The 23707-nt window shown below is 44.8% G+C and overlaps 1 protein-coding gene across 1 annotated transcript; it reads left to right on the top strand.

Annotated features, from left to right (window-relative positions):
- Window positions 1–14108, top strand: ltv1 (LTV1 ribosome biogenesis factor). Its single transcript, XM_080200862.1, has 11 exons — window positions 1–118; window positions 3448–3576; window positions 4083–4280; window positions 4757–4844; window positions 5515–5650; window positions 7272–7500; window positions 7837–7964; window positions 9488–9618; window positions 10072–10124; window positions 11840–12040; window positions 13574–14108. Exons 1-11 carry the CDS (start codon window positions 116–118, stop codon window positions 13682–13684), a joined length of 1407 nt encoding a protein of 468 aa, XP_080056988.1. The 5' UTR covers window positions 1–115; the 3' UTR covers window positions 13685–14108.
- Window positions 14109–23707: the final 9599 nt, after the last annotated feature.

Here is a 23707-nt window from a genome sequence, read left to right as displayed (position 1 = left end):
TTCGCGATTCTAGCCCATCAAAGCTGGATGTGTAGGTGCATGGCCTCGTGGCAGAGCTGATCTCTCGGTCTTTAACCCGGTGTTGTGAGACTACAGGCGGCAGCTTCCAGCGGGGATGGTGAGTGAAGAGCCCGGGCCCTAGCCTGGTCTGAGGGCCAGGATGGAGCTCCATCCCTATAGTGCCTTCTATCAGCGCCAGTTGCTCACAATGAAAGGCAGTTTAAATATGGTCACTCCTCATGCAGCCAGTTTGTGAACAGCAAGATCCCACAGTTTGTAAAGCGCCAGATTGTGTTTGTAACATTGACCGAGGGAGAAATATTCAGCCAGGACGCTGCTGAGAATTGAAAAGCAAAACACAGTGGGTACTAGAAACCAGAAATTAGAACAGAAAATACTGGAAAACCTCAGCAGATCTGGCAGCATTCGTGGAGAGAAACAGAACTAACATTTCGAGTCTGGGTGACCTTTCGCAGAACATCTTTTCCAATTCCTCATATAAACTTCCTCTGGAAACATGAAGCAATCCAAAAGGAGGTTCACTAGGCTGATAATGGAGATGAGGGGGTTAGACTATGAAGAGAGACTAAATAGACTGGGTCTGTACTCGTTGGAGTTCAGAAGGATGAGGGGGGATCTTATAGAGACGTATAAGGTAATTAAAGGGATGGATAGGGTAGAGGTAGAGAGATTCTTCCCACTCAGAAAGGACAGCAGGACTAGAGGGCACAGCCTCAAGATAAGGGGGGAGCAGTTTAGAACGGAGTTGAGGAGGAACTTCTTCACTGAAAGGGTGGTGAATCTCTGGAATTCTCTGCCCGTTGAAGTGGTGGAGGCTACCTCGCTAAATATATTTAAGTCACGAGTAGATAGGTTTTTGACAGACAAGGGAATTAAGGGTTATGGGGAGAAAGCGGGAAAGTGGAACTGATCCACTTCAGATCAGCCATGATCTTATTGAATGGCGGGGCAGGCTCGAAGGGCTAGATGGCCTACTCCTGCTCCTATTTCTTATGATCTTATTTCTTAAAACTCCTGCTCCAAATCTTGTATATCCATAACCTTGTGTTTACTGGCCCAGATTGGCAATGCATTTCACAACAACCCACAGTGTAAATGAAACAAATACTCCTCGTTTACTCCTTCAATTTTTTTGCCACTTACTTTAAATCTGTCATCTCTGGTTACTGAAGGTCTTAACACTGGCATTTATTCTTTCTCAGGATCTCAGAATGGGCAGCACGATAGCATAGTGGTTAGCATTGCTGCTTCACAGTGCCGCAGCGGGCTCGATTCTCGGCTTGGATTACTGTCTGTGTGGACTTTGCACATTCTCCCTGAGTCTGCATGGGTTTCCTCTGGGTGCCCTGGTTTCCTCCATGTCCTGTAGTCTCTCAACACCAGATTAAAGTTGATGAAGGAGCAATGCTCCAAAAGCTCGTGTTACCAAATGAACCTGTTGGACTTTAACCTGGTGTTGTGAGACTACTTACTGTACCTACTCCAGTCCAACACTGGCAACTCCATACCATGGCTCCCACGTTCTGAAAGACGTGCTGGTTAGGTGTATTGACTGAACTGGTGCCGGACTGTAGCAATTAGGGGAATTTCACAGTAATTTCATTTCAGTGTTAATGTAAGCTTTACTTGTGACTAATAAATAAACTTTTTAACTTTGCTCTTAAGTATCATTTAAGGCTTTGAAGAGATCAATCCCATTTTCTCTAATCCCTCTGCCAAATAAAACCTATTATCCCTGACACCTTTCCAGCAGAGTCCATCACTAGAGCTCATACATATAAGATCACCACTAATAAATCCATTTGGGAATTCAGAAGAAACTTCATGTAGATATTGGTGAGAATATGGAACTCTCTACCATGTGGAATACTTGAAGTGAATATTATAAAACTTTAAACCAAAACTTGGTGAACACACAATAGAGAAATTAGTTGAATGATGTGATAGGGTGAGAAGAAGTTGGATGGGAGGAGGCTCATGTGGAATACTAGCAGAGACCAGTTGAGCTGACTGGCCTGTTTTTCTCCTAATTTCAATGTAATTCTCCTCTGTTCTTTACGAGATGTTAACATTGTTGATGTGATTGTACCCCTCATTGATGAACATAGTGCTAGGTGTTGCAAAGTTGGGGAGAGTAGTTATAATTTGGGAGATAGGCAGTTAGAACTTGATGTTTGTAAACTGCTCGGGGGTGGGGGTGGGGGGCACTGCATGGTCCTGATGGTGGTGTTTCTTCTGTGCTTAGAGAATTATAAAGAATGCAAGAACACAGAGAGACCGGACTGAAATATTTGTATTGAAAGGCCAGGCAGCGGTTTTTAACCAGGACAACAGGCTTTTGAATTTAGCCAATCAATTTGAATTTAATACCAAAAACATTAAATTTAAATCTGAAAGTTTTGACAACCTAGAACCAATCCTATCGTGGGAACTATTGCTATGTCGTCATGGGTATAAAAGGATATAGTGGGACAAAAAGAGAAAGAGCAACTGTCAACTCCCAGAGGTAACAGCTCTCGGCGCTCTCTCTCTCTCCCTGAATCGCTGGCTCTCATACTTCATCTCTGTCTCAGAGAAAGCACCATCTAGATAGCAAAGTTACCCAAGAAGAAAGAAGTTCCAGACAGAAGAATCAACAGAGAAAGCCCAGAATGCTCTGGAAGAGACACAACCTGATTATAGTTTAAGAACGTAAGAACATAAGAAATAGGAGCAGGAGTAGGCCATCTAGCCCTTCGAGCCTGCCCCGCCATTCAATAAGATCATGGCTGATCTGTCATGGCTCAGTTCCACATTCCCGCCCTCTCCCCATAACCCTTAATCCCCTCTCTTATCAAAAACCCTAAATTTTATTTTTGTTAATGAGTGGGAATTGTATTTATTGGAACAGCATTCCATTAGATTCTTGTTTTATTTGGGAATAGTTAATAGTTGGAAGGGATTTATTTGGTTTGTTAATAGTTCAGTTAATTTGTTCACTGTTAGATAAATAAATTGTTATGTGTTGATTTTAGGGTGAGTACAGTAAAAAGTCTGACAACACCAGGTTTTAGTCCAACCTATTTATTTGATAATATACTCACAAGCTTTCGGGGTTAGCCCCTTCGTCAGGTGAATGGAGAGTGTCAGAGAGTTATTTTGTATTTAACCACTAGAGGTTGCCGAAGAGCAGGTCACACCACTTCGCACACACTCTTTACAGATTGTAAGGTGACGTACTCTTTGGATGTTTCAGTGTTAGTTCTCAGAGGGAGCAAGCAACCTCCGCTTTATTACGTAAGTCACTAGCTGGGTATGGGTTGATATTTGCTGAATTTATAATGCAGGAAGGTCAGTCTGTGTGAAACTGTAATATTTGTGGGGAGATATTCCCGCTGGTCTGTCTCACTCCCACGTGTTAACCCTGGTTCTAATTTTGTTTTCCAGCCTCATCGAAAGAAGCAGCCCTTCATCCAGAAGAAGTCATCAGTAACCTTTCACCTGGTGCACAGAAGTCAGAAAGATCCATTGGTCGCAGATGAGAAAGCTCCACAGAGAGTTCTTCTGCCTGCAGAGGTGATTGACACTGATATGAGATCCGCACAAGTGTGATGAGATGGGGCTTGGCACGAGATGGGGCTTGGCACAAGATGGGGCCAGCTTCTTTTTGAATTGAATTCGATCTTTGGATCCAATAGGAACAAGAGGAGGCCGTCTCTCGAATCTGCTCCACCATTCAGTCAGATCATGGCTGATCTGTGCCTAAATTCCATTTAGCTGCCTTTGCTCTATCGTGGCTGTAGGATCTTTTCTGCGCCCTCTCCAAAAGAGGATTTAACAATTCCTCTGGCAGTGCAGCAGTCTCTCACTACTGCACTAAAGTGTTAGTCTGGATTATGGACCTATGTCCCAAGTATGTGATTTAAACCCACAATGTTCTGAGGGGGAAGTGAGAGTCCCACCTGCTGAGCCACAGTGGACCTGGGATGGGCTGCATCGTTCTCATGAATGAGTTAAGTTAAGCAACACAGTGACTTGTGGCTGTCATTATAACTAGCTCTTAATCCCTTTTCTTCTTGCAGAGAGCAGATTTGCTAAAGCAAAAGGAGGAGGAGAGGAAATATGGCATCTTCTTTGATGATACTTACAACTATCTACAGCACCTGAAAGAGGCGTCTCCAGTTACTGAACTTGTGGCCTCAAGGATACCCCTGAAGGAGGATGAGGACACTGGACCTACAGAACATGAAAGGCTGGAAGAGAAGGAGCAGCAGATTCCCGTAAGGCATAGTCGAAAGAGAGACTGGATAAATTTGGGATTTGGATGGGATGTGAGGAGGAAGCAAAAAATGAACCTGTGGCCAAATAATTTGGGGAACATGTCCCTTAAATCATCCCTGTCCCCCAGTGGATCTGTCAGTGTGGGTTCCTTCCCATGTTCATAACATGTTAGGATCATTCTCTGGATTTGGATGTCAGTGGGAAGGCTGGCACTTATTGCCCAGGTGCCGATGCCCTGAGAAGGTAATGGTGGGTCAGCTTGAACCACTGGTCAAGATTTGGTATGACTGGCTTCAGAGGGAACTAACAGAACAACTGCTCTGAAAGGGGTAATGTTACTGGCTGCTTTTGGGATGAAAGGATAAATCAGTAGCATTCTGAGTCTATTTTCCCTCTGTCTCCCTTCCTCTTTTTGTCTGTCCCCTATCTCACTCTCTGAAAATGAACTGTTAACCTATGATGTGTTTGATTTCAGACTCATTCCATTAATCTGCCGTCATCGGTCTTTGCTTCAGAGTTTGAAGAGGAAACAGGATTATTGAACAAAGCAGCTCCTGTGCGCGGTAAGATGAGGGGTTAACGCAGAGGTTCTCCCTTTACATCGATTCCCTCAGTAATTCACAGCATCACTCTGGCTTCTGTGGTCTAGCCTCTGGGTTGGATCTTGAACCCAAGAGTTTTTGACTGCAAGGCAGGGGTACTAGCTACTAGGTGACATCATGGCACAGTGGTTAGTACTGCTGCCTCACAGTGCCAGGGACCTTGGTTCGATTCCTGGCTTTGACCATTGTCTGTGTGGAGTTTACACATTCTCCTTGTGTCTGTGTGAGTTTCCTCTAGGTGTCCCGGTTTCCTTCCACAGTCCAAAGATGCGCACATCCCTAACACTTAATGTTAGGGAGACTAGCAGAGTAAATGCATGGGGTTAAGGGGATAGGGGGTGGGTGGGATTGTGGTTGGTGCAGACTCGATGGGCTGAATGGCCTCCTTCTGCACTGTAGGGATTCTATGATTCTAAGCTGACTCACAAGCAAGGTTGAGGGGTAAGTGGGGCCACAGAGTTGGCGATAATTTCCGTATCTGGGATAAGTCATCACAGTGCAAGCCGTGCCTGTCATATAGCGAATCAGATCAAACACTTAGCACCCGCTAGACATCTCATTGCTCCTGTGGAAGTGATTGCCATGAATATTTGAGCCAGTAAATGAAGGATATGTTTGGATTTGCCCTCAGGACCTCGCCTGGACCTCGACCCGGACATTGTGGCCGCCCTTGATGATGATTTTGACTTTGACGATCCAGACAACATGTTGGAAGATGACTTTGTGGTGAAGGCTGTCGGGAGAGGGAATGACGAGGAGGCTCAGATGTACGTGATTTAATCCTAGGGAAGTAAGGGGTACCAGGGGAGAGTTAGCATGCTTACTATGGATCTGCAGGGTGGGAGGTTCGGGGCTGGTAATTGAAGCGAGGTTGTGGAAGGATAAGCAGGGCAAGGATCTCTGTTCCATCCAATCTATCCCCCACACCTGCAATGTGCCTTGTGTATCTCAATGCCGACACTCGTCAACCCCTCGCTCTTAGCTATGAAACCTGCTGGGGGAGGCAAAAAACAAGATCAAAATCCAGGACAGTTATGGGGCAAAATCTGGGCGCTTCCTTTCTGACCCCCTTTATCAGTTAAGGTGAGTGTTGGTTGTCACACTGAGCCCAGTTCACTTTTGGTAAAAGGTGATGTCCATCCCAGTTAGAAACAGGCCTCTCGCTCGCAGGAATTCAGTGAATCAGTGCACAAAGAGACAGCTTGTTCCAGGGTTCGCTCCTAATGTCGATCTTTAATTTACCTTTTAAATAAACAGGTGAGCTGAGGGAACTTTCACTGCAGCCTGACACAGTTAAGACAAGATTCTTTGCTTGGCTGTGGGTTGTAGTACGGTTTGTTTGAATGTTTATGTGTAGGTTCCAGATATGGTTCTATAGCAGTGTGCTGGTATTCCCGATTATGCTGGACCCATTAGCTAATTGTGTTTTCCCTCTTCTTTCCTATTTTATTTTTTTCCCAATCCCCTTGCATCCACTTGCACAGGAGTGGAGCAAACATCTTGTCACCTTCTCCCGCCTATCTTGTCAAGACACAATGTTACCCCAACTTCTGGGATGGCAGGACAGATGTACGAGGAGCGATTGAGTTGGTTAGGATTATATACACTGGAGTTTAGAAGAGTGAGAGGAGGAATGTCATAGAAACTTTTAAAATCCTAACAGGACTTGACAGGGTAGATGCAAGAAGGATGTTGCTGATGGTGAGGGAGCCCAAAACTAGGGCTCATTGTTTGAGGATAAGGGAGTAAACCTTTTAGGACTGAGGTGAGGAGACATGAGTGATGAATGTGTGGAATTCACTACCAGAGAATGTAATTGAGGCCAAAACATTGTGGGTGGAATTTTCCTGTCCCACCCACCACAGGAATCATAGCAGGCAGGACAGGACTATGCAAAGGTCCATTGATCTTGGGCAGGATCCTCCTGATCTTGGGGCAAGCACAGCCAGAAAATCCTGTCCTGTATGTTCTCAAAAAGGAGGAGTTAAGTATAGCACTTTGGAGCTAAAGAGCCCAAAGGATATGAGGGGAAAGCGGGAACAGGTTACTGAGCTGGGTCATAATGATTGTTGGAGCAGGCTTGAAGGGCCACATGGCCTACTCCTATCTTTTATGTTTATGTCTGTTTATATTTTATCACTGATCCTCTCCCCATTGCCTCAAGAATCTCGGCAATAAACAGAATGAGGAACAAACTCTTGCAGTGGGCGAGGGCTGCTTCTTTCAGACTACTGGTGTTAGCCTGGCGACCTGAAGTCCGTACCTCCGTGCTATCATAGAACCATTTCTTGCCCCAGATGTGTCAACAAGATCCCATTTTTCTCACTGTTGTTGAAGCATGTAGCAGAAAACCTGATGGCTGTAATGGATTGTCTTTGCATTCTGTAGGGATTCCGACGATGAAGAGTGGGAAGATACAGAAGATGTAGATTTTGACTCGGCTGGTGCTCTGTCTGATGATGATGATGGCTTGAGGGTTGCCAGCACGGAGGGTGGGCAGAGAGAGTTCCTCTTTCTGGAAGAGGAAACCAGGAGTCGCTTCACTGCCTACTCCATGACATCATCTGTGATGAGACGAAACGAGCAACTCACTCTGTTGGACGATCGGTTTGAGAAGGTCAGTTTACACAGATGGTGTTAGATCCAGAAACCAGTAAAGTTCATGCTGCCTGCCCTGGCCTTGACCTGGCTCCAGTGGGTAATGTGCTCTTCTGAGTTGCAGGTTCAAGTCCCAGTCCAGAGACCTGAGCTGAAAACTCAGACTGACACTCCAGTGCGTACTGAGGGAATGCTGTACTGTCAGAGCTGCTATCTCACCTCCTGTCCTGTCAGCAGTGGGAGAAATGGAACTCCTCAGTGTTGGAGAAATCCTGCTTTAAACCTGTGTCTGCTGGAAGTAGAGATGGTGCTCCTGGTGGTGTTGTGTGAGTAACCCTATATCTGTCTGCATTAGCTGTACGAGGAGTATGATGATGATGAAATTGGAGCACTGGATCACCATGAGCTGGAGGGATGTATTCAGGTGGACAGCACACGGCTAGATGAAGTCATCAGCGATTATCACACCCAGAAAGCAAAAGAGTAAGTGTGAGTCGAATGGTATCACTCAGGAGGCCATTCGGCCTGTCAGACTAGTGTTAGCCTTTGGTGAGAGCTATCAAATTAGTCCCACTCCCCTGCTCTTCCCCATGCTCCTGCAATCTGTTTTTCCTTTTTAAGTATTTATCCAGTTTTTGAAAATTATTATTGAATTTGCTTCTACTGTCTTTTCAGGGACCTTAAAACACTCATCATAAAATCCCTACAGTGCAGAAGAGGCAATTCAGCCTCTCTCATGGTTCTGTCCTCGTCCTCGTCCTCGTCCTCCACAAAAGCGGGAGCCCGGGTGATACCAACCCGGGGCGGGGGGAGAGAAACAGAGGCGATGGGGGTTGGGGGGGGGGGGGTGCGGTCGCTATCGCACGCAAAGTGGGCGGGTTCTTGGGCTGTGGGTGGGGCCTGGTGGACGAGGCGGGGCCTGGGGAGGGGGCTAACCACTGTGCTACTGTGCCGCCCTGGTCTGTGTGGGTTTCCTCCAGGTGCTCCGGTTTTCTCCCACCAAAGATGTGTACATTAGGTGGATTGGCCATGGTAAAGAAATATTTGGTGCGACGGGGATCAGGCCTGAAGTGCAGTGCAGACTCGATAATGCAGCCTATCAAGTCTGCACTGCACTTCAGGCCTGATCCCCGTCGCACCAAATATTTCTTTACCATGGCCAATCCACCTAATGTACACATCTTTGGTGGGAGAAAACCGGAGCACCTGGGGGAAGCCCACACAGACCAGGGCGGCACAGTGGTTAGCACTGCTGCTTCACAGCTCCAGGAACCTGGGTTCAGTTCTCGGCTTGGGTTACTGTCTGTGCGGAGTTTGCACATTCTCCTCGTGTCTGCGTGGGTTTCCTCCAGGTGCTCCGGTTTCCTCCCACAGTCCAAAGATGTGCGGGTTAGGTTGATTGACTGTGCTGAAATTGTCCTTTAGTGTCCTGCATAGGTTAGAGGGATTAATGGGCAAATATGTAGGGATATGGGGTTAGGGCTAGGGTGGGATTGTGATCGGTGCAGACCCAATGGGCCGAATGGCCTCTTTCTGCACTGTAGGGTTTCTGTGATTCTGTGGGGAGACTGCCTCTGTGGGGGTTGTCCAATCACCCAAAGCCAGAATTGAACCTGGGTCCCTGGTGCTGAGGCAGCAGTGCCAATGGCGATGCTACCGTGCTGCCCATTATGGAGAACAAAACAATTCTCATCTCCCCACCACCCTCTGCTTTGTCCAATTAACTTAAACCTGTGTCATTTGGTTGCCCAATCTCCTGTCAGTGTTGAACCCCACTGTTAATTCTCATGTTAGCCCCTTCTGCTCCAAGGAGACCAGTCCCAGCTTCTCCAGTGTCCCCACTTCATTGAAATCCCTTAGTCTGGTCAATTCTTCAACAAATCCACACAGTGTTCAGTGAGCATAGGCCTTGTATTTGCCAGGATATTACTCTCAATGGGAGTGGACACTGGGCATTTTCTCCAGCTGTTAAGGGTATTCTCAACTCCTCTCCATCTTGCCGGCAGCTGTCAGATGCCCGATGACCTGGGGCCAAGGGGGGACGTCCTACTACAGGAGGAGGAAGAGGAAAAGGAAGAGATCGAGATGTTGGTCACTGAAGAGCCAGCAGAGCAATGGGACTGTGAATCCATCCTCAGTAAGTCTGAGCGGTTTACGACACAGAAAAAGGCCCTTTGGCCCATCGTGTGGTTCTGGTTACAAAGCAGCTCCTCCTTCATCAAAATGTTTTCATTGGCTCAGTGGGTAGTGTAATCGCCTCGGAGTCTGAGGTCCGAGGGTTCAAGTCCCGCTCCGGGGGCTTCTCGCAGTGTAGCGTATGAGGGAATGCTGCACTGTTACAGGTGCTGTCTTTTGAGATGAGACATTTTGGGGTAGATGTAAAAGATGTCATGGCAATATCTAGAAGAACAGGGAAGTTCTCCCCAGTGTCCCGGGATAATGGTTATTGCTCAGTCTGGGCAACTAAATCCAAGAGGCTTGTGTTTGGTGCAGCCCAGGCTCTTGTGTAACATTCAGGAGGGGAGCGCGGTGGTGGAATTGTAACGATTTATTAACCTGAATCCTCAATCTGAACCTTTCTCTTGTACAGGCACCTATTCAAATCTATACAACCACCCGAAGCTGATAATTGATCCACCAAAGGTATGAGCCGTGTGCGCTGCTGTGAATTTTCATCTGTCTCTGTTTCTTCTAGCTCTTGTTAAGCAGGGGTGATGGGGCGAGGAATGTCACATTATCACTAAGTCTTTGCCCACTCACACCGTGTTTCCTCACCCACTAAGACCGTCAACTTCTGCTGTCCTGGGCAGGGAAATAATTTGGTGATTGTTGGGCTGCGTCCAGTAAAAATGGACATAAGAACATAATAAGAACATAAGGGCATAAGGGCATAAGAAATAGGAGCAGGAGTAGGCCATCTAGCCCTTCGAGCCTGCCCCGCCATTCAATAAGATCATGGCTGATCTGACGTGGCTCAGTTCCACTTTCCCGCCTTCTCCCCATAACCCTTAATCCCCTTGCCTATCAAAAACCTATCTACCAACGTCTTAAATGTATTTAGCGAGGCAGCCTCCACCGCTTCAACGGGCAGAGAATTCCAGAGATTCACCACCCTTTGAGTGAAGAAGTTCCTCCTCAACTCCGTTCTAAACTGCCCCCCCCCCCCCCCCCCCCTTATCTTGAGGCTGTGCCCTCTAGTCCTACTATCCTTTCTGAGTGGGAAGAGCCTCTCCACCTCTATTCTATCCATCCCATTCATCATCTTTATACGTCTCAATGAGATCTCCCCTCATTCTTCTAAACTCTAACGAGTACAAGCCTAGTTTAGACATGGAAATTGATGTTAAAAATCCTGCTGATACAGTAATACCCTTCGCGGGGGGGGGGGGGGGGGGGGGCCTATCGTGCTTCCACAGTGGTTGTGGGGTGAGTAGAATGGGTGATTAATATCACTCGCTTTATGCTGTTGGCAAATGTTCTGCTACATTGAACTGTTCTTTTTTGTTTTTATTCCAATTTAACCAAATCAAGTCCAATTCAGAGTCCCAACAAGTTGAGACATTCCTGATCCGAGCTGATAAGACAGAGCTCTCACCTCCTGTCTTGGGCTTGATCTACAATATCCAAGCTGATTGGAGCAGGCACAGCTCCTCCTCCGAGGCTTGATCTCATTTGCATCTTAGCCAAAAGGCCGAGATGCCGCTTTTAAAAATTGCTTCAAATGAAGCTGAAATGTAACCTAATGACTTCAACCAAACACTGTTTTCATACTACCCTTGATCTTAGTCTAGAGGTCTGGGGAGTGTGGGGCAGCATCAGATAAGTGACACTGAATTTTACTGTGAGCTAGCTGAGAGAATCTGGACAATTCTGCCCACTGATCATCATGGGTCACTTTGCGGGGGGGTTTGCTGGAGTGACATTGGCATAAGAGGCCTGTGATTGGTGCAGCCCAGACTCTTCTGTCCCGTTTATGGTGGAATTGTAACAATTTGTTAACAAAATATTCCATGGCTGTTTTTTATTTGGACGTGGAGCTAAGTATTGTTGGTTTGGGGCGTTACCTGTTTATCTCTTTGTGCATTTGATCCTGTTTGTTTGTTTGCTTTCGTATTGGAGGACACAGTTCCTGCACCTTTAACTCTGGGATTTTCTTCATAAACTTCTGCACCTACAATGTTCTCCTTAAGACCTACCTCTTCTTCCTGAACTCTTTCCTGAGCGCCTGCCCTAATGTCTCCTAATTGGGTTTGAGTATCTTGCTTCATACGGTGCCTGAAACGAAAGAGTAACTGTGTTAAAAGTGCTTTCTGAGAATAAGTTGTAAATTGTTGGCCTGTGATCTTTCTTCTCTTCAGTTCAATCCTATTAAGGTGTCCAAGAAAACTGGGATTCCGCTGGATGTTTTACCCAAACCAGGTCTCACTGCTAAACAGCTGGAACGACTGGAGATAATTAACATCAGTGACTTACCCAGAGCTTCCACACAAGCCCGCCAGCGGGATGAGAGCAAAGAGGACAAGAAAATCCGGAAACAGGCAATTAAAGCAGAACGGAAGGTGAGGAAAATCCTGCGCTGTGTAACACAGCAAGAGCATGAACCCCCAAGCACTTTTTCCGGAGCCAATCAGAGGAGGGGGGAGTTGGACTAACTGAATAACTCCTCCTTCAATGAGCTGGTACAGGTACAATGAGCCAAATGGCCACCTCCTGTACTGTATCATTCTCTGATTCTAAATATGGTGAAGTGGAAAGGAGCAGCAGGTGACGTGATCGGGGAGCAGGTTTCAGCTCGGACAAGTTCCCTTGTTGTCTTTCAGTGGTCACGGTTGTTGCGTTATGAAGTTTCGTACAGTCAGCTAACAGCAGATACAACAACAGCCACCAAATGCAGGAATAAGAGCAAAATACTGTGGGTTCTGGAAATCTGAACATAAAAACAGAAAATGCTGGATAATCTCTGCACGTCTGGCAGCTTCTGTGGAGAGAGAAACAGACTCTGCAGAATATGCAAGGATTTTCCAGCATTTTGTTTCCAATTCCATTAAATGCAACCCATTTCATCCCTGCCGTCAGCCACTCCAGACACTTGTGAAGTAACCTTTTACATTGTAACAACAATAATGATCACCCAATGGCCAAGATCGAATTGAGTCTCTACATCAGCAGAGAGATTTATTGAATCACCAGGTAGTCATTACAATAATCCTCACAAATTACCAAATCATTAAATATTTTTTGTTAAAAAGAAATGAATAGCTATTTTTCAATGGCCCAGCTTCTTCATCTTGTCTCTGAAACATTCTCACTTGTGTGGTATTGTATACACAGCACAAACTGTCTAAACTGGGTGTGATACTGCCCTCTGATAAACCCTTGATACTCTCCGGGTATGTCCTTTTTTAATAATTCATTAATAGGTTATGGGTGTTGCTCAGCATCTGTTGCCCATCCCTAATTGCTCTCGCTCGTCCATCTCAGAAGGCAGTAAGAGTCAACCACGTTGTTGTGGCTCTGGAGTTGCGTGGAGGCTTGACTGAGTGAGGCTGGCAGATTTCCCTCGCTAAAGGACATGAGTGAACCAGATGGGTTTTTGTAACAATCAGTGACAGTTTGGCGGTCACCGTTACTGAGAATAGCTAAATTCCACTAGCTGCTGTGGTGGCCTATGACCTCCAGAGTATAGCTGGGTCTCTGAGGTACTTGTCCAGTGATACCAGCATTTCCCCACCATTGACCCTCCTCTTTTCCCATCGTCCTTCAGCCTTCTACTCTCCGATTCTTGTTTGAAAGTTACTGTTGAATTTGCAAGGGCAAAGCGTTCCAGATTACAACCATCATCTTTAGGAAGTTGCATTCAATCTGTGTCCTCTGTCTATCGCCACTCCTGCCTGTGGAGTGTTTCTCCTTATTTTATCAAACCCTTCATGATTTTGAACAATTCTATTAAATGTCCTCCTTTGACCATCAAGGTGTCTAATCCCAGCATCTCTTTGTTAATATATAGTTTATTATTTACCCTGAGGCTTGTTGGAAAATGTGTTGATTCTTTCTTTTAACTGTTTCTCTCTCTCTCTCTGGTCCGCATGTAGGAGAGAAGAATGGAGAAGAAAGCCAACAGAAATGCATTCGGATTGGAGAAGGCGAGGCAGGAACAAGTGTTGTTGAACCTGCGACGGAACCTACAGGGGATCAAACTATGAGGGGTAATGTGAGGTGTGTCTGCTCCCCGCGGGGGTCAGAGTGAGGGAGGGAGTTCTGATAGAAGGTCACTCACTCCCTGACAGTTGGAATGAGACAGGCACTCTCATGCGTTTGCAGCCTTCCTGCCTCTGACTACAGAACAAACCAATGGACTCAAAACCTTTTGGAGATTCTTGAATCCCTGATCCTCCTTAACAACTGCAGAGTCAATCTGGATCTTTCTGCAAGTAAAACTCATCCTAATGCCAAAGGATGAAGCTGTGGTGGGTAGGAGGGATATGTGTAGAATGTTCCCCCTGAACTCAAATCATCTTTGGAAATCTGTCTTTTGTAGTTGGGCCATTGCCCTATATCTGAAAGACAAAACAAGAAAGAGTTTGAAATTCTGTCTATTTATAAAATATTTGTGAATTTTCTTAGCCAGTGAACTGTGCAGTGGTCCATTTAATTTGTGTAATTTTTCACAATTCGATCATTCATCAGCTGTTGACTGTTCTGTTGCAGCAGAACCGAACCTGATTGGGATTTCTGTTCCCAAACCTCAGGGCCAGGCCAGGGCTCTGTACAGGATGTAACTGAGGCTGACGACTAAGTCCAGCACTGTGAGTGCAGCACTGCCGAGGGTGCCTTCCTGCAGGTAGCTTTTCAAACAAGGCAGCTCAAAAATCATGGAGTGTTTTCATAGAACAGCGCAGAAACTGCTTCCAACAGTAGGAGAGGCAGTAACGAGGGGGATACGGAGTTACGGTAATTGGCAAAAGAAACAGAGAGGCAGCTGAGCAATGATTCTATGCAGCGGGTAGTGACTTGAATGCACTGCCTGAAAAACCAGTGAAAGCTAATCAGTAATGACTTCAAAAAGAGAATTGGACAAATACTCAAATGGGGCAGGTTTCTGGAGAAAGAACAGATGGGTGAAACTAATTGAATTATCTTTTCAGTTTATCAGAACTTCAATGTCGAAGATAAAGAAAATCCAACACCTTAAAATAACTTGAGGAAAGTCATCAATGTAGCGAGAAAGCATAGTGAAAACGATACAAAACCATTAATCGTCTGAAAGGCCAGAATTCTCCCATCCTGCCCACCACTGGAATTCCAGTGGGTTGGTGGGGGGTTGGACCATGTAAAGGTCTAGTTGGAAATCTCCAGTTTTCAGGCCAGTGCAGTCGGAAAATCCCGGATCAAATGTTTACTTATTTAAAGCTGGGTCGCCTTCCAGGCTGTAGGGACCTCACGTGATGAGATGCAGCAATGGAGATCCTCAAATAACAAGAGAGGGTCCCTGTACTCTTAAAGGAGAGCTGCTACTCCCAAAAAAAAGTTTCTGTTTACCACAATGGAAATTGATTTGCTACCAGGAAGTACTTTGAAGAAACATTAAACAGGGTGGCACAGTAGTTAGCACTGCTGCATCACAGCACCAGTGACCCGGGTTCAATTGTGGCCTTTGATCACAGTCTGTGTGGAGTCTGCACGTTCTTCCCATATCTGTGTGGGTTTCCTCCGGATGCTGTGGTTTCCTCCCACACTCCAAAGATGTGCGGGTTAGGTGGATTGGCCATGCTAAATTGCTCTTTAGTGTCAGGGGGATTAGCAGGGTAAATAGCTGGGGTTACACAGATAGGGCTTGGATGAGATTGTCGTCAGTGCAAGCTCGATGGGCAAAAGGCCTCCTTCTGCACTTAGGGATTCTATTCTATGATTCAAATAATCCAATTAATAAAGGGGAAAAATGAAATAATGGGAAGAAAAGTTAAAGTACTGCGATTTTAATATCTGATAACTGCAAAGGTGGTGCCATAGAAGCAGTTAAAGCAAATGGGGAAACATGGAACGCTTACAAAGATTTTAATGTTATCTGTACGAACAAGATACTGGATGAACTTAGTCACTCCCCAAGCATAGTGAGGAGTCGGAGCTTTACATTGCTACAGAGCCTTGTCCGACTTGAGAAGCCTCGTGAAAAATCCTACGAGGAACTGGCTAAAGGCTTTCCAAAGTAATTTCTTACCTTAACCACTAATAATTGCTACTTGATTCTGATTTCATTGATGGAGCTAAGGCGAGAGTGAAATTATATTCCAATTCATTGCAATCCTAAAAGGTTAGTGAAGAAGTGAGAGTTTCGCTTGACTCTCAAAGGCGCTCTGCTTGATTGTGAACTTTGAAATGAAAGGCAATTGCAGATCCAAAGCTCTTTGACACAACCTGTTGTTAAGGTGTCCGTGTAATTGGTTCCCAAATCTGTCCATGAATGGATCAGTGGAGAAGCTAGTAGAGTCACTAAAACATACCATCAATGCAGCGGAAGATGAAGGTTTGCTTTCTCATGTCCAATCAGTACATAACTCATGCCACCACATACAAAGAAACGGCAATGTTGTTCTTTGGAAGGAAACTGAGAGCTAAATTTGATTATACCATCCAACACTACTACAATAATACAGTGACAACAGCAAGCACAGGTTACTCACCAAGAAGAAACATTGAAACTGCAGAGTTTAAAGTAAGGAGAAAAAGTTTTATTGAGGAACTCTGTACAAGTGAAAAGTGGGTGCTGGAAACCATTCTAGCCAGGACAGGTCTGATTTCTTATACAGTATAATTGGTGACAAGAGAATCTGGCAGGAATACATGGATCAAATCTTCATTTCAAAGAGTAGACCGCATCAGAAAGCCTTATGTTAGACACCCAAGGTTGTGAAACTCCTGAAACAAGGATTACCGCAGAACCAAGTTCAGATTCTACCCCAATACAACAACCAACCTCTTGGGAAGTTCACAACAAAGCAACTTCATAAGATGAAGTGCCTTGTACTCGTGAGGAACCAGCTACCAAAGATATTAAAGATCAGACTCCAGGATGTTGTATCTTACCAAAATTAAATTGGCATCCACCAAAACGACTCCTGTATTAATTGTATTGTAGGTAATAATACTTGGTAATGTAACTGATGTTCATAGTGGGTTCTCATTAATGATTAAAAATATGTTGTCATATCACTGAAGTAAAGGGGAGGGATGTTATGTATTGTAAAGCAATTCCTCTCTGTATGATTAGCTCATGACATTCTGTGACATCACCAGAGGCATTTGTGGGTTTTTATCTCTCTCCCATATTGGACTTCAATATGAAAAAAACTGTGTTCAGTTTGGTTCAAAACTCATAATCATGAACTCCCCATCTTTTGTTTGTGTCACGATAGAGAGTTATACCCAGCTTACATAAAACATACGACATAGGAGAAGATGTTGACCATTCGGTCCATCGTGTCTGCTCCACCATTCGATGAGCTTATGATTCTTCTGATATGAAATTCCTCAACTCCACTTCACTGTCTTCACTCCATAACACTTGATTACTTATTAAAAATCTGTCTATCTCAACCTTGAACGTACTTAATGACCCAGCCTCTGCAGCCCTCTGTGGTATCAGAAGAGTCATGATCTCATCGAATGGCGAAGCAGATGTGATGGACTGAGTGGCCTACTTCTGCTCCCACATCTTATATGATTTGGGTTAAACTTTCCAATGTGATTATGTGATTAAAAACCTGTCCCTCTCAGCCTTGAACATACTTAATGACCCAGCCTCTGCAGCCCTCTGGGGTAAAGAGTTCCATAGATTCATTCCCTCTTAGAGAAGAAAATCTTCATCTCTGTCTTAAACGGATGACCCCTTGCTCTGCGATTATGATCTGTGGTCTTAGACTTCCCTACAGGGGAAGCAACCTCTGAGCATCTACCCTGTTGAGTCCCTGAGAATCCAATGTGTCTCAGTAATGTCACTTCTCATTCTCCTAAACTCCAATGAGTTTATCCGGGATCACCTTAATGAACCTTCTCTGGACTGCCTCCAATGCCAGTATATCCTTTGATAAGGGGACCAAAACTGTTCACCGTATTCCAGGTATGGTGTAACTCATGCCTTGCATACTTCTATCAAATATTTTCATACTCAATTCCCTTTGAAATAAAGACCAACTTTCAATTTGCTCTCCCTATCACTTGCTGAATGTGCAAGTATGAGAGGCAATTCAGCCTCTTGAACTTCATCCAACAGTTCAGTAATGTCATAAGTGACGCTTTTCCTCAGATCCACTTGCCTGGTTTATCCTCATCTCTTGATTCCCTGAGAATGGAAATGTATTGATCTTTGGAACATGCTCGGTGAGTGAGCATCTACAACCCCCTGGAATAAAAAAACTCCAAAGATCCACAACTCTTGGAGTGAAGAAATTTCTCTTTCTCTCAGTCCTAGGTGGCCGTCTCCTCATCCTGAGACTGTGACCCTGAGTTCTAGATTGCAGCTCAGGGAAACCTCCTCAAGCACCATCAATGAAATTACCTCCCATTCTTCTGAACATCAAGGGAAATTGGGCCTAGTCTGCACAGTGTCTCCTCATAGGCCCACCCTTCCATCACAGCATTCAGTCTGCTGAACTAATTTGAGCAACAAGCTTCAAACACAAAGCATGATAATAGGTTTTTGATGTCAAACCATTTGGATCATTGAAGTTGAAATAAGAATGGAGTTGGTTCCATTCTTCCTCAAGCTTATTTTTTCTGCTTAAGAATGGTCTTTAATCTTTTAAATAACCAGCACAAATTAAAAGCTGCAAATAAGGCACAAAGTTCAGCAAAGATTAAATGAAACAATGGAGGAAAAAGAGAGGAAAATGTCTTTCTTTGTCAACCCTAGCAACGGTTGCTATAGGGGGTTAGGCTAGTCTGACTCAATTGTTAGGGGAGGAGGGCTTCAGTCAAAACATCTGCCAACAGTCCTATGCCATCATCTGCTTTGGAAGTCAAGTTCATCTTAATCGCTGTAAAATGAATACATCTCGTAAGTAGACTGTTGTTACTACTTCAAACAGCTAGCAAATGAAAAGCAAGAACAAGTGTGGTTAAGGATTTATAGGGAATATCATAACTGCTGCAACTGTCCTGGATTGCAAAAGCTGGATAGATAGAGGTAGTTACGTCATGAGCTACAGACTGTGAGGGTGGAAGGTTACGATCGAGATGGAATATTGGGCGCATTCTCCTTTGTTGCAGCCTGCTTTGAGTCATGTGACATTACAGCACCACTGCAGTGACATCACAGAAATCTCCATTCTTCAGATGCCTCTGAGCCTGGGGGACCTGGGCCCATAAGCACTTGTACTGTTTATCTTTTGGGGCTTTCAATGGAACTCTGGTTAACTCCCAGTGTAGAACAACTATGTAATGTGGAAGCTAGTGGGGTAATTCTGAGCATTAGCAATAACCTTCGGGGAAGGATGCTTGCTATTGTTTACCCAGCCTGCACTAACTGTCACTCCAGTCCCATGTCCAATTTTGAAGTGTTGAAAAACAGTTTGCTAATCATCTTCAGCCAGAAGTACCAAGTGCACGATCCTGAGCGCTACTGAGGTCTTTAGGATCCCAGATGCAAATCTTCAGCCAGTTCAACTCATTTAAGAAGCACTCCAGAACTCCACAAAATGCCACAATTAACAGCTGAAAGCACAGGGTACAGCGACGGTTATGGGCCCAAACAATTCCTTAGCTGTAGTGCAGAAGACATGTGCTTCAGCACTAGTGTTTCATTTTCTCCAATACAGCTAAACTTTTACACAGTTACGTTCTATTATCAAAAATACAACCTGGCCTATTAGTCCCAACAGTCTCAATCATCAGCAAGCTCTTGGAAAGTGTGATTTACACTTCTGTCAATCAACCTGTTTCTGGTTGCTCGGTTTGGGTTCCATCAGGACAATGCTCCTCCAAACCTTGTCACAAATTTGTTCCAAACATGACTTCCAAGATGAGGTGAGAGCGATACCTTTAATATCAAGGCAGAATTTGAGTGAATGTGACATCAAGGAGCTTGAGTAAAATGGTATCAATGGGAATCAGGAAAACTCATCAGCTGGAATCATACCTAACACAAAGGTTGTGATGGTTGGAGGTCAATCATGTAAGCCCAAGGACATCACGCAAGAGTAACTCAGGGTAGTGTCCTAGGCCCAACCATCCTTAGCAGCTTCAATGACTTTCCCTCCGTCATAAAGTCAGAATTGGGATGTTTTCTAATGACTGCATAATTTTCGGCACTATTCGCAACTCTCAGATATTGAAGCAGTTCATGTCTGCAATCAGCAAAACTTGGACGGAAATCACGTTTGAGCTGGTAAGTGGCAAGTTACCTCATGCACAAGGACCAGACAATGGTCATCTCCAACAAGAGAGAAGCTAACCATCATCCCATGATATTCAATAGTATTAACCCAACCATCATTGAGCGTGTGTTGCCAGAAGCTGAACGGAAGCAGAAATTCCGCAGCGTGTATCTCACTACCTGACTGCCCAAAGCCTGTCTGCCATCTACAGGTGTTACAACCAGATGATAAGGGGCCGAATGGCTCCCCTCTTTGCCCTCTCCTTGTTTGACAGCAACAGATTTTTTTGGTTTGAAAGGAATGTACTTAACAATTCGCTGATTACAACTAGTTAGGTGCTGTTATCAAAAATGAACAAACAGGACAGTATTTCTTGAGCTCAGCAAAGGTAGAAGTTAGTTTTGCTATCATTAAACCGATCTAAGTAAAATAATAAAATATTTCTATGCAGACATAGCATCAAAAGTTCACACAGATACAGGTTACAGAGTGAGGAAGGATAGATTGGCCAAATTATAGTTTATAAAATAGCTTGGTGATTCAGCTGGCACCAGGTTGAATTTGGTGGTTTCGATGCTTCAGATTTAGAGGGGTAGCTGGTGAGTTGGTGGCTCTTTGGGAAATGGTTGTGCTGGATTAGAAATCTGCCAGCAGCAGGATGTCCCTGGATGACTATCGGTGACAAATAAAACTTGTAGCTTATCAGGTGAAGTGGAGAAAAAAAGGAAATAGAGGGATCCCATTTGCGTCTTGTTCTGTGAAACTGTGCTTAAAACATACAAAGGGTTGGTTTGTCATGTGACATTCCTCCAATATCCAGAGATTAAAAAAAATACATTGTCAATGTAGCCCAAGGGTGATTTGATTAGCACTTAATGGCAGCACAGTAGTTAGCATTGGTTAGCACTGTTGCCTCACAGAGCCAGGGACTCGGGTTCGATTCCTGGCTTGGGTCACTGTTTATGCAAAGTCCACACATTTTCCCTGTGTCTGTGTGGGTTTCCTCCCACAGTCTAAAGATGTACGTGTTAGGTGGATTGGCCATGCTAAAACTGCCCCTTAGTGAAGGGGACTAGCTAGGGTAAATATTTGGGGTTATGTGGATAGAAGCTGGGTTGCATTGTGCTCAGTGCAGACCTGATGGGCTGAATGGCCTCCTTCTGCTCTGTCAGATTTTATGATAGCTTTTCCAATAGTTGAATATCTCAGATGATTACCATGGATGCCTTGTGAATGAGACAGGAGATGAATCCTTTCCTGAAGGAATTGTCTTTGATGGATACTGCAGACAGATTGACTCTACTCCAATGATTTGGGCTGTGGAATGTTCAGTGATACAAATAGGGTTAGGCATCTTGGACTTTGAATTCAAGTCACATAAAGACTTGGTTTTTCACAAGTTTTTTTAAAAGTTTAATTCAGGTTTCCAGTGGACGGATTAAAAACCCTTATTTGGCATAAAGCAGAGATTCATGTTATGGGTGTGATGCAACATTCCTCAGTTGTCTGGGCAAGTATAACCTCAACAACACTCAAGAAAGTGATGTCATCCAAGAAAGAGCAGCCTGGTACCCCATCCACCATCTTAAATATTCACTTTCTCCACCAGCAGCACAGTGACAGCTATGATAAGAATGAACCAAATATATTTCCCCTTTCATCTCTCGGATGTGGCTGTTGCTGGGCATTAACTGGTTAACTATCATCAGTTACCCTTAGGAGGCAATTGAGTGGCTTGCTGGGCAGCTCCAGAGGGCACTGAGGAGTCAAGTCAACTTGGTGTGGGATTGGAGTCATGTTTTGAGCCAGGCCGGGTAAGGATGACAGAATTCCTTCCCTAAAGGGAACCAGCTGATGAGATTTGACAACAGTCTTGGCAGCTTCATGGTAACTTGCAGATAACAAACACCTTTAATTTACAGTAAGTAGTCTCACAACACCGGGTTAAAGTCCAACAGGTTTATTTGGTAGTACCCCTGAAGGGGCAATGCTCCGAAAGCTCATGCCACCAAATAAACCTGTTGGACTTTAACCTGGTGTTGCGAGACTACTTACTCTGCCTACCTCAGTCCAATACCAACAATTCCACATCACCCGTTATTTAGGGTGGGGTTTTGAATCCAGACTTCTAGATTACAGTCACAGTAACAACGAATGTGTTGAAATGTTACTTATTCCAATTTTTCTTGAACACAGAGCAGAATCTGAATCTTGTTCCCTGTAGAACCTGTGGGAGGAGTTTTGAACCCAGCAGTTTGGTAAGTTTGTACAAGTCATTTGCTCGGTTTTCCTCTGCCTTAATTCTGGCCTCTCGTACATCCTCAATCTCTATTATTGGTGGCTGTGCCTTCTATTCTATCCCTACCTCTCTACCTCACTATCCTCTGTTAAGACACTCCTTCAGAGCTGTCTCTTTGAATCTTGGTCACCTGACTTGATATCTCCTCATGTGGTTCAGTACGTGTCAAATGTTGCTTAATAATGCTCCAGTGAGGCACTTTGGGAAGTTGTATTAGTCAAAGATGTCAGTCACATAAATATGGTTTTGTTGAAATTGTAGGGTCATCTTCATCGCTTGCTATGCCACTGATTATTTATTAAGTGTGTTGTTTTGGTGATGTGATGTGACTGGGCAGAGGCTGCCATTTTGCATCTAATGTCCTCCAACAGGGGAGAGTTTGGCTGCTGATCTCTGTGTCATCATTGAACATGGCTGTAGCTATATGCTGTGAGGGTGGCATGGTGGAACAGTGGTTAGCACTGTTGCCTCACAGTGCTAGGGACCTGGTTTCAATTCCCAGCTTGGGTCACTGTTTGTGTGGAGTTTACACATTCTCCTCGTGTCTGCGTGGGTTTCTTCTGGGTGCTCCGGTTTCCTCCCACAGTCCAAAGATGTGTGGGTTAGGTCGATTGGCCATGCTAAATTGCCCTTTAGTGTCCCCGGAAGTGTAGATTAGGGGATAAATATGTGGGATTACAGGTATAGGGCCTGGGTGGGATTGTTGTTGGTGCAGACTTGATGGGCCTGCTTCTGCACTGTAGAGATCCTGCATCTGTGATGTTTGCTAACACCTTCAGTGGATGTCCTGTCAGGGTGAATGTTCAAGCTCTCAGAAAATCTCGACCTGGCCTTGGTAGACCATGTTGAATAATCATTGGGAAAGGAATCCTTTAGTTTGAAGCTCTCCAGGACAGTTTTCCCATTCGGCCTATCCGAGGGAAGTTTTACCACCTGTGGAAGTTTCATTCCAGGTGAAAATTTTGAAAGAAAGAATGATCTTTCTCCTTTCACCAACTCGGGACATCCCAAAGCACTTTACAACTGGTGAGGTCCTTTTCAGTTATGATCCATACTGGTGTCAGGAGGAAAATGCAGCAGCTAATTTGTGCACAGAAAGATCCCACAAACAGCAAGGTGGTAATCACCAGATAATTGGCTTCCGAGGTGCAGATGTTCAATGATAATCCCAGCATAAGACATCAGGATTAACCTGGAGTCTCCTGGAATGAAAGATGAATCGGCAGAGCTCCCCTGGGAAGAACTCCTGAAGAAAAAGCATAGGATTATTTTTTAAGATGTTAGTTTCATCTTCTTCGCTCCTTTTCATTTTCAAATTGTAAAAATGCTGCAATTGGCCAATTGACTGACACTCAAGAGTCATCCAATGGGGTAGCACGGAGTCTTTTGCTTTGCGATTGGCTGTGGAAAAACACAATGTTGTGAGTTTAGGTGTGTCAGGTGACCAATGGCGGAGGGTGTGGGTGAAAGATCACGTGATGAAACCACCAGGAACATGCCCCACCAGAGGTGGCACCCTAACTGGGGACAGGGAAAGGGAGGAGATAGGGAATAAA

Source organism: Carcharhinus amblyrhynchos, chromosome 12, assembly GCF_965287045.1.
Source record: "Carcharhinus amblyrhynchos chromosome 12, sCarAmb.v2.hapA, whole genome shotgun sequence".
Lineage (NCBI taxonomy): Eukaryota > Metazoa > Chordata > Chondrichthyes > Carcharhiniformes > Carcharhinidae > Carcharhinus > Carcharhinus amblyrhynchos.
Note: the sequence above shows the minus strand (reverse complement) of the source record. Positions and strands in the feature narration are given on the sequence as shown.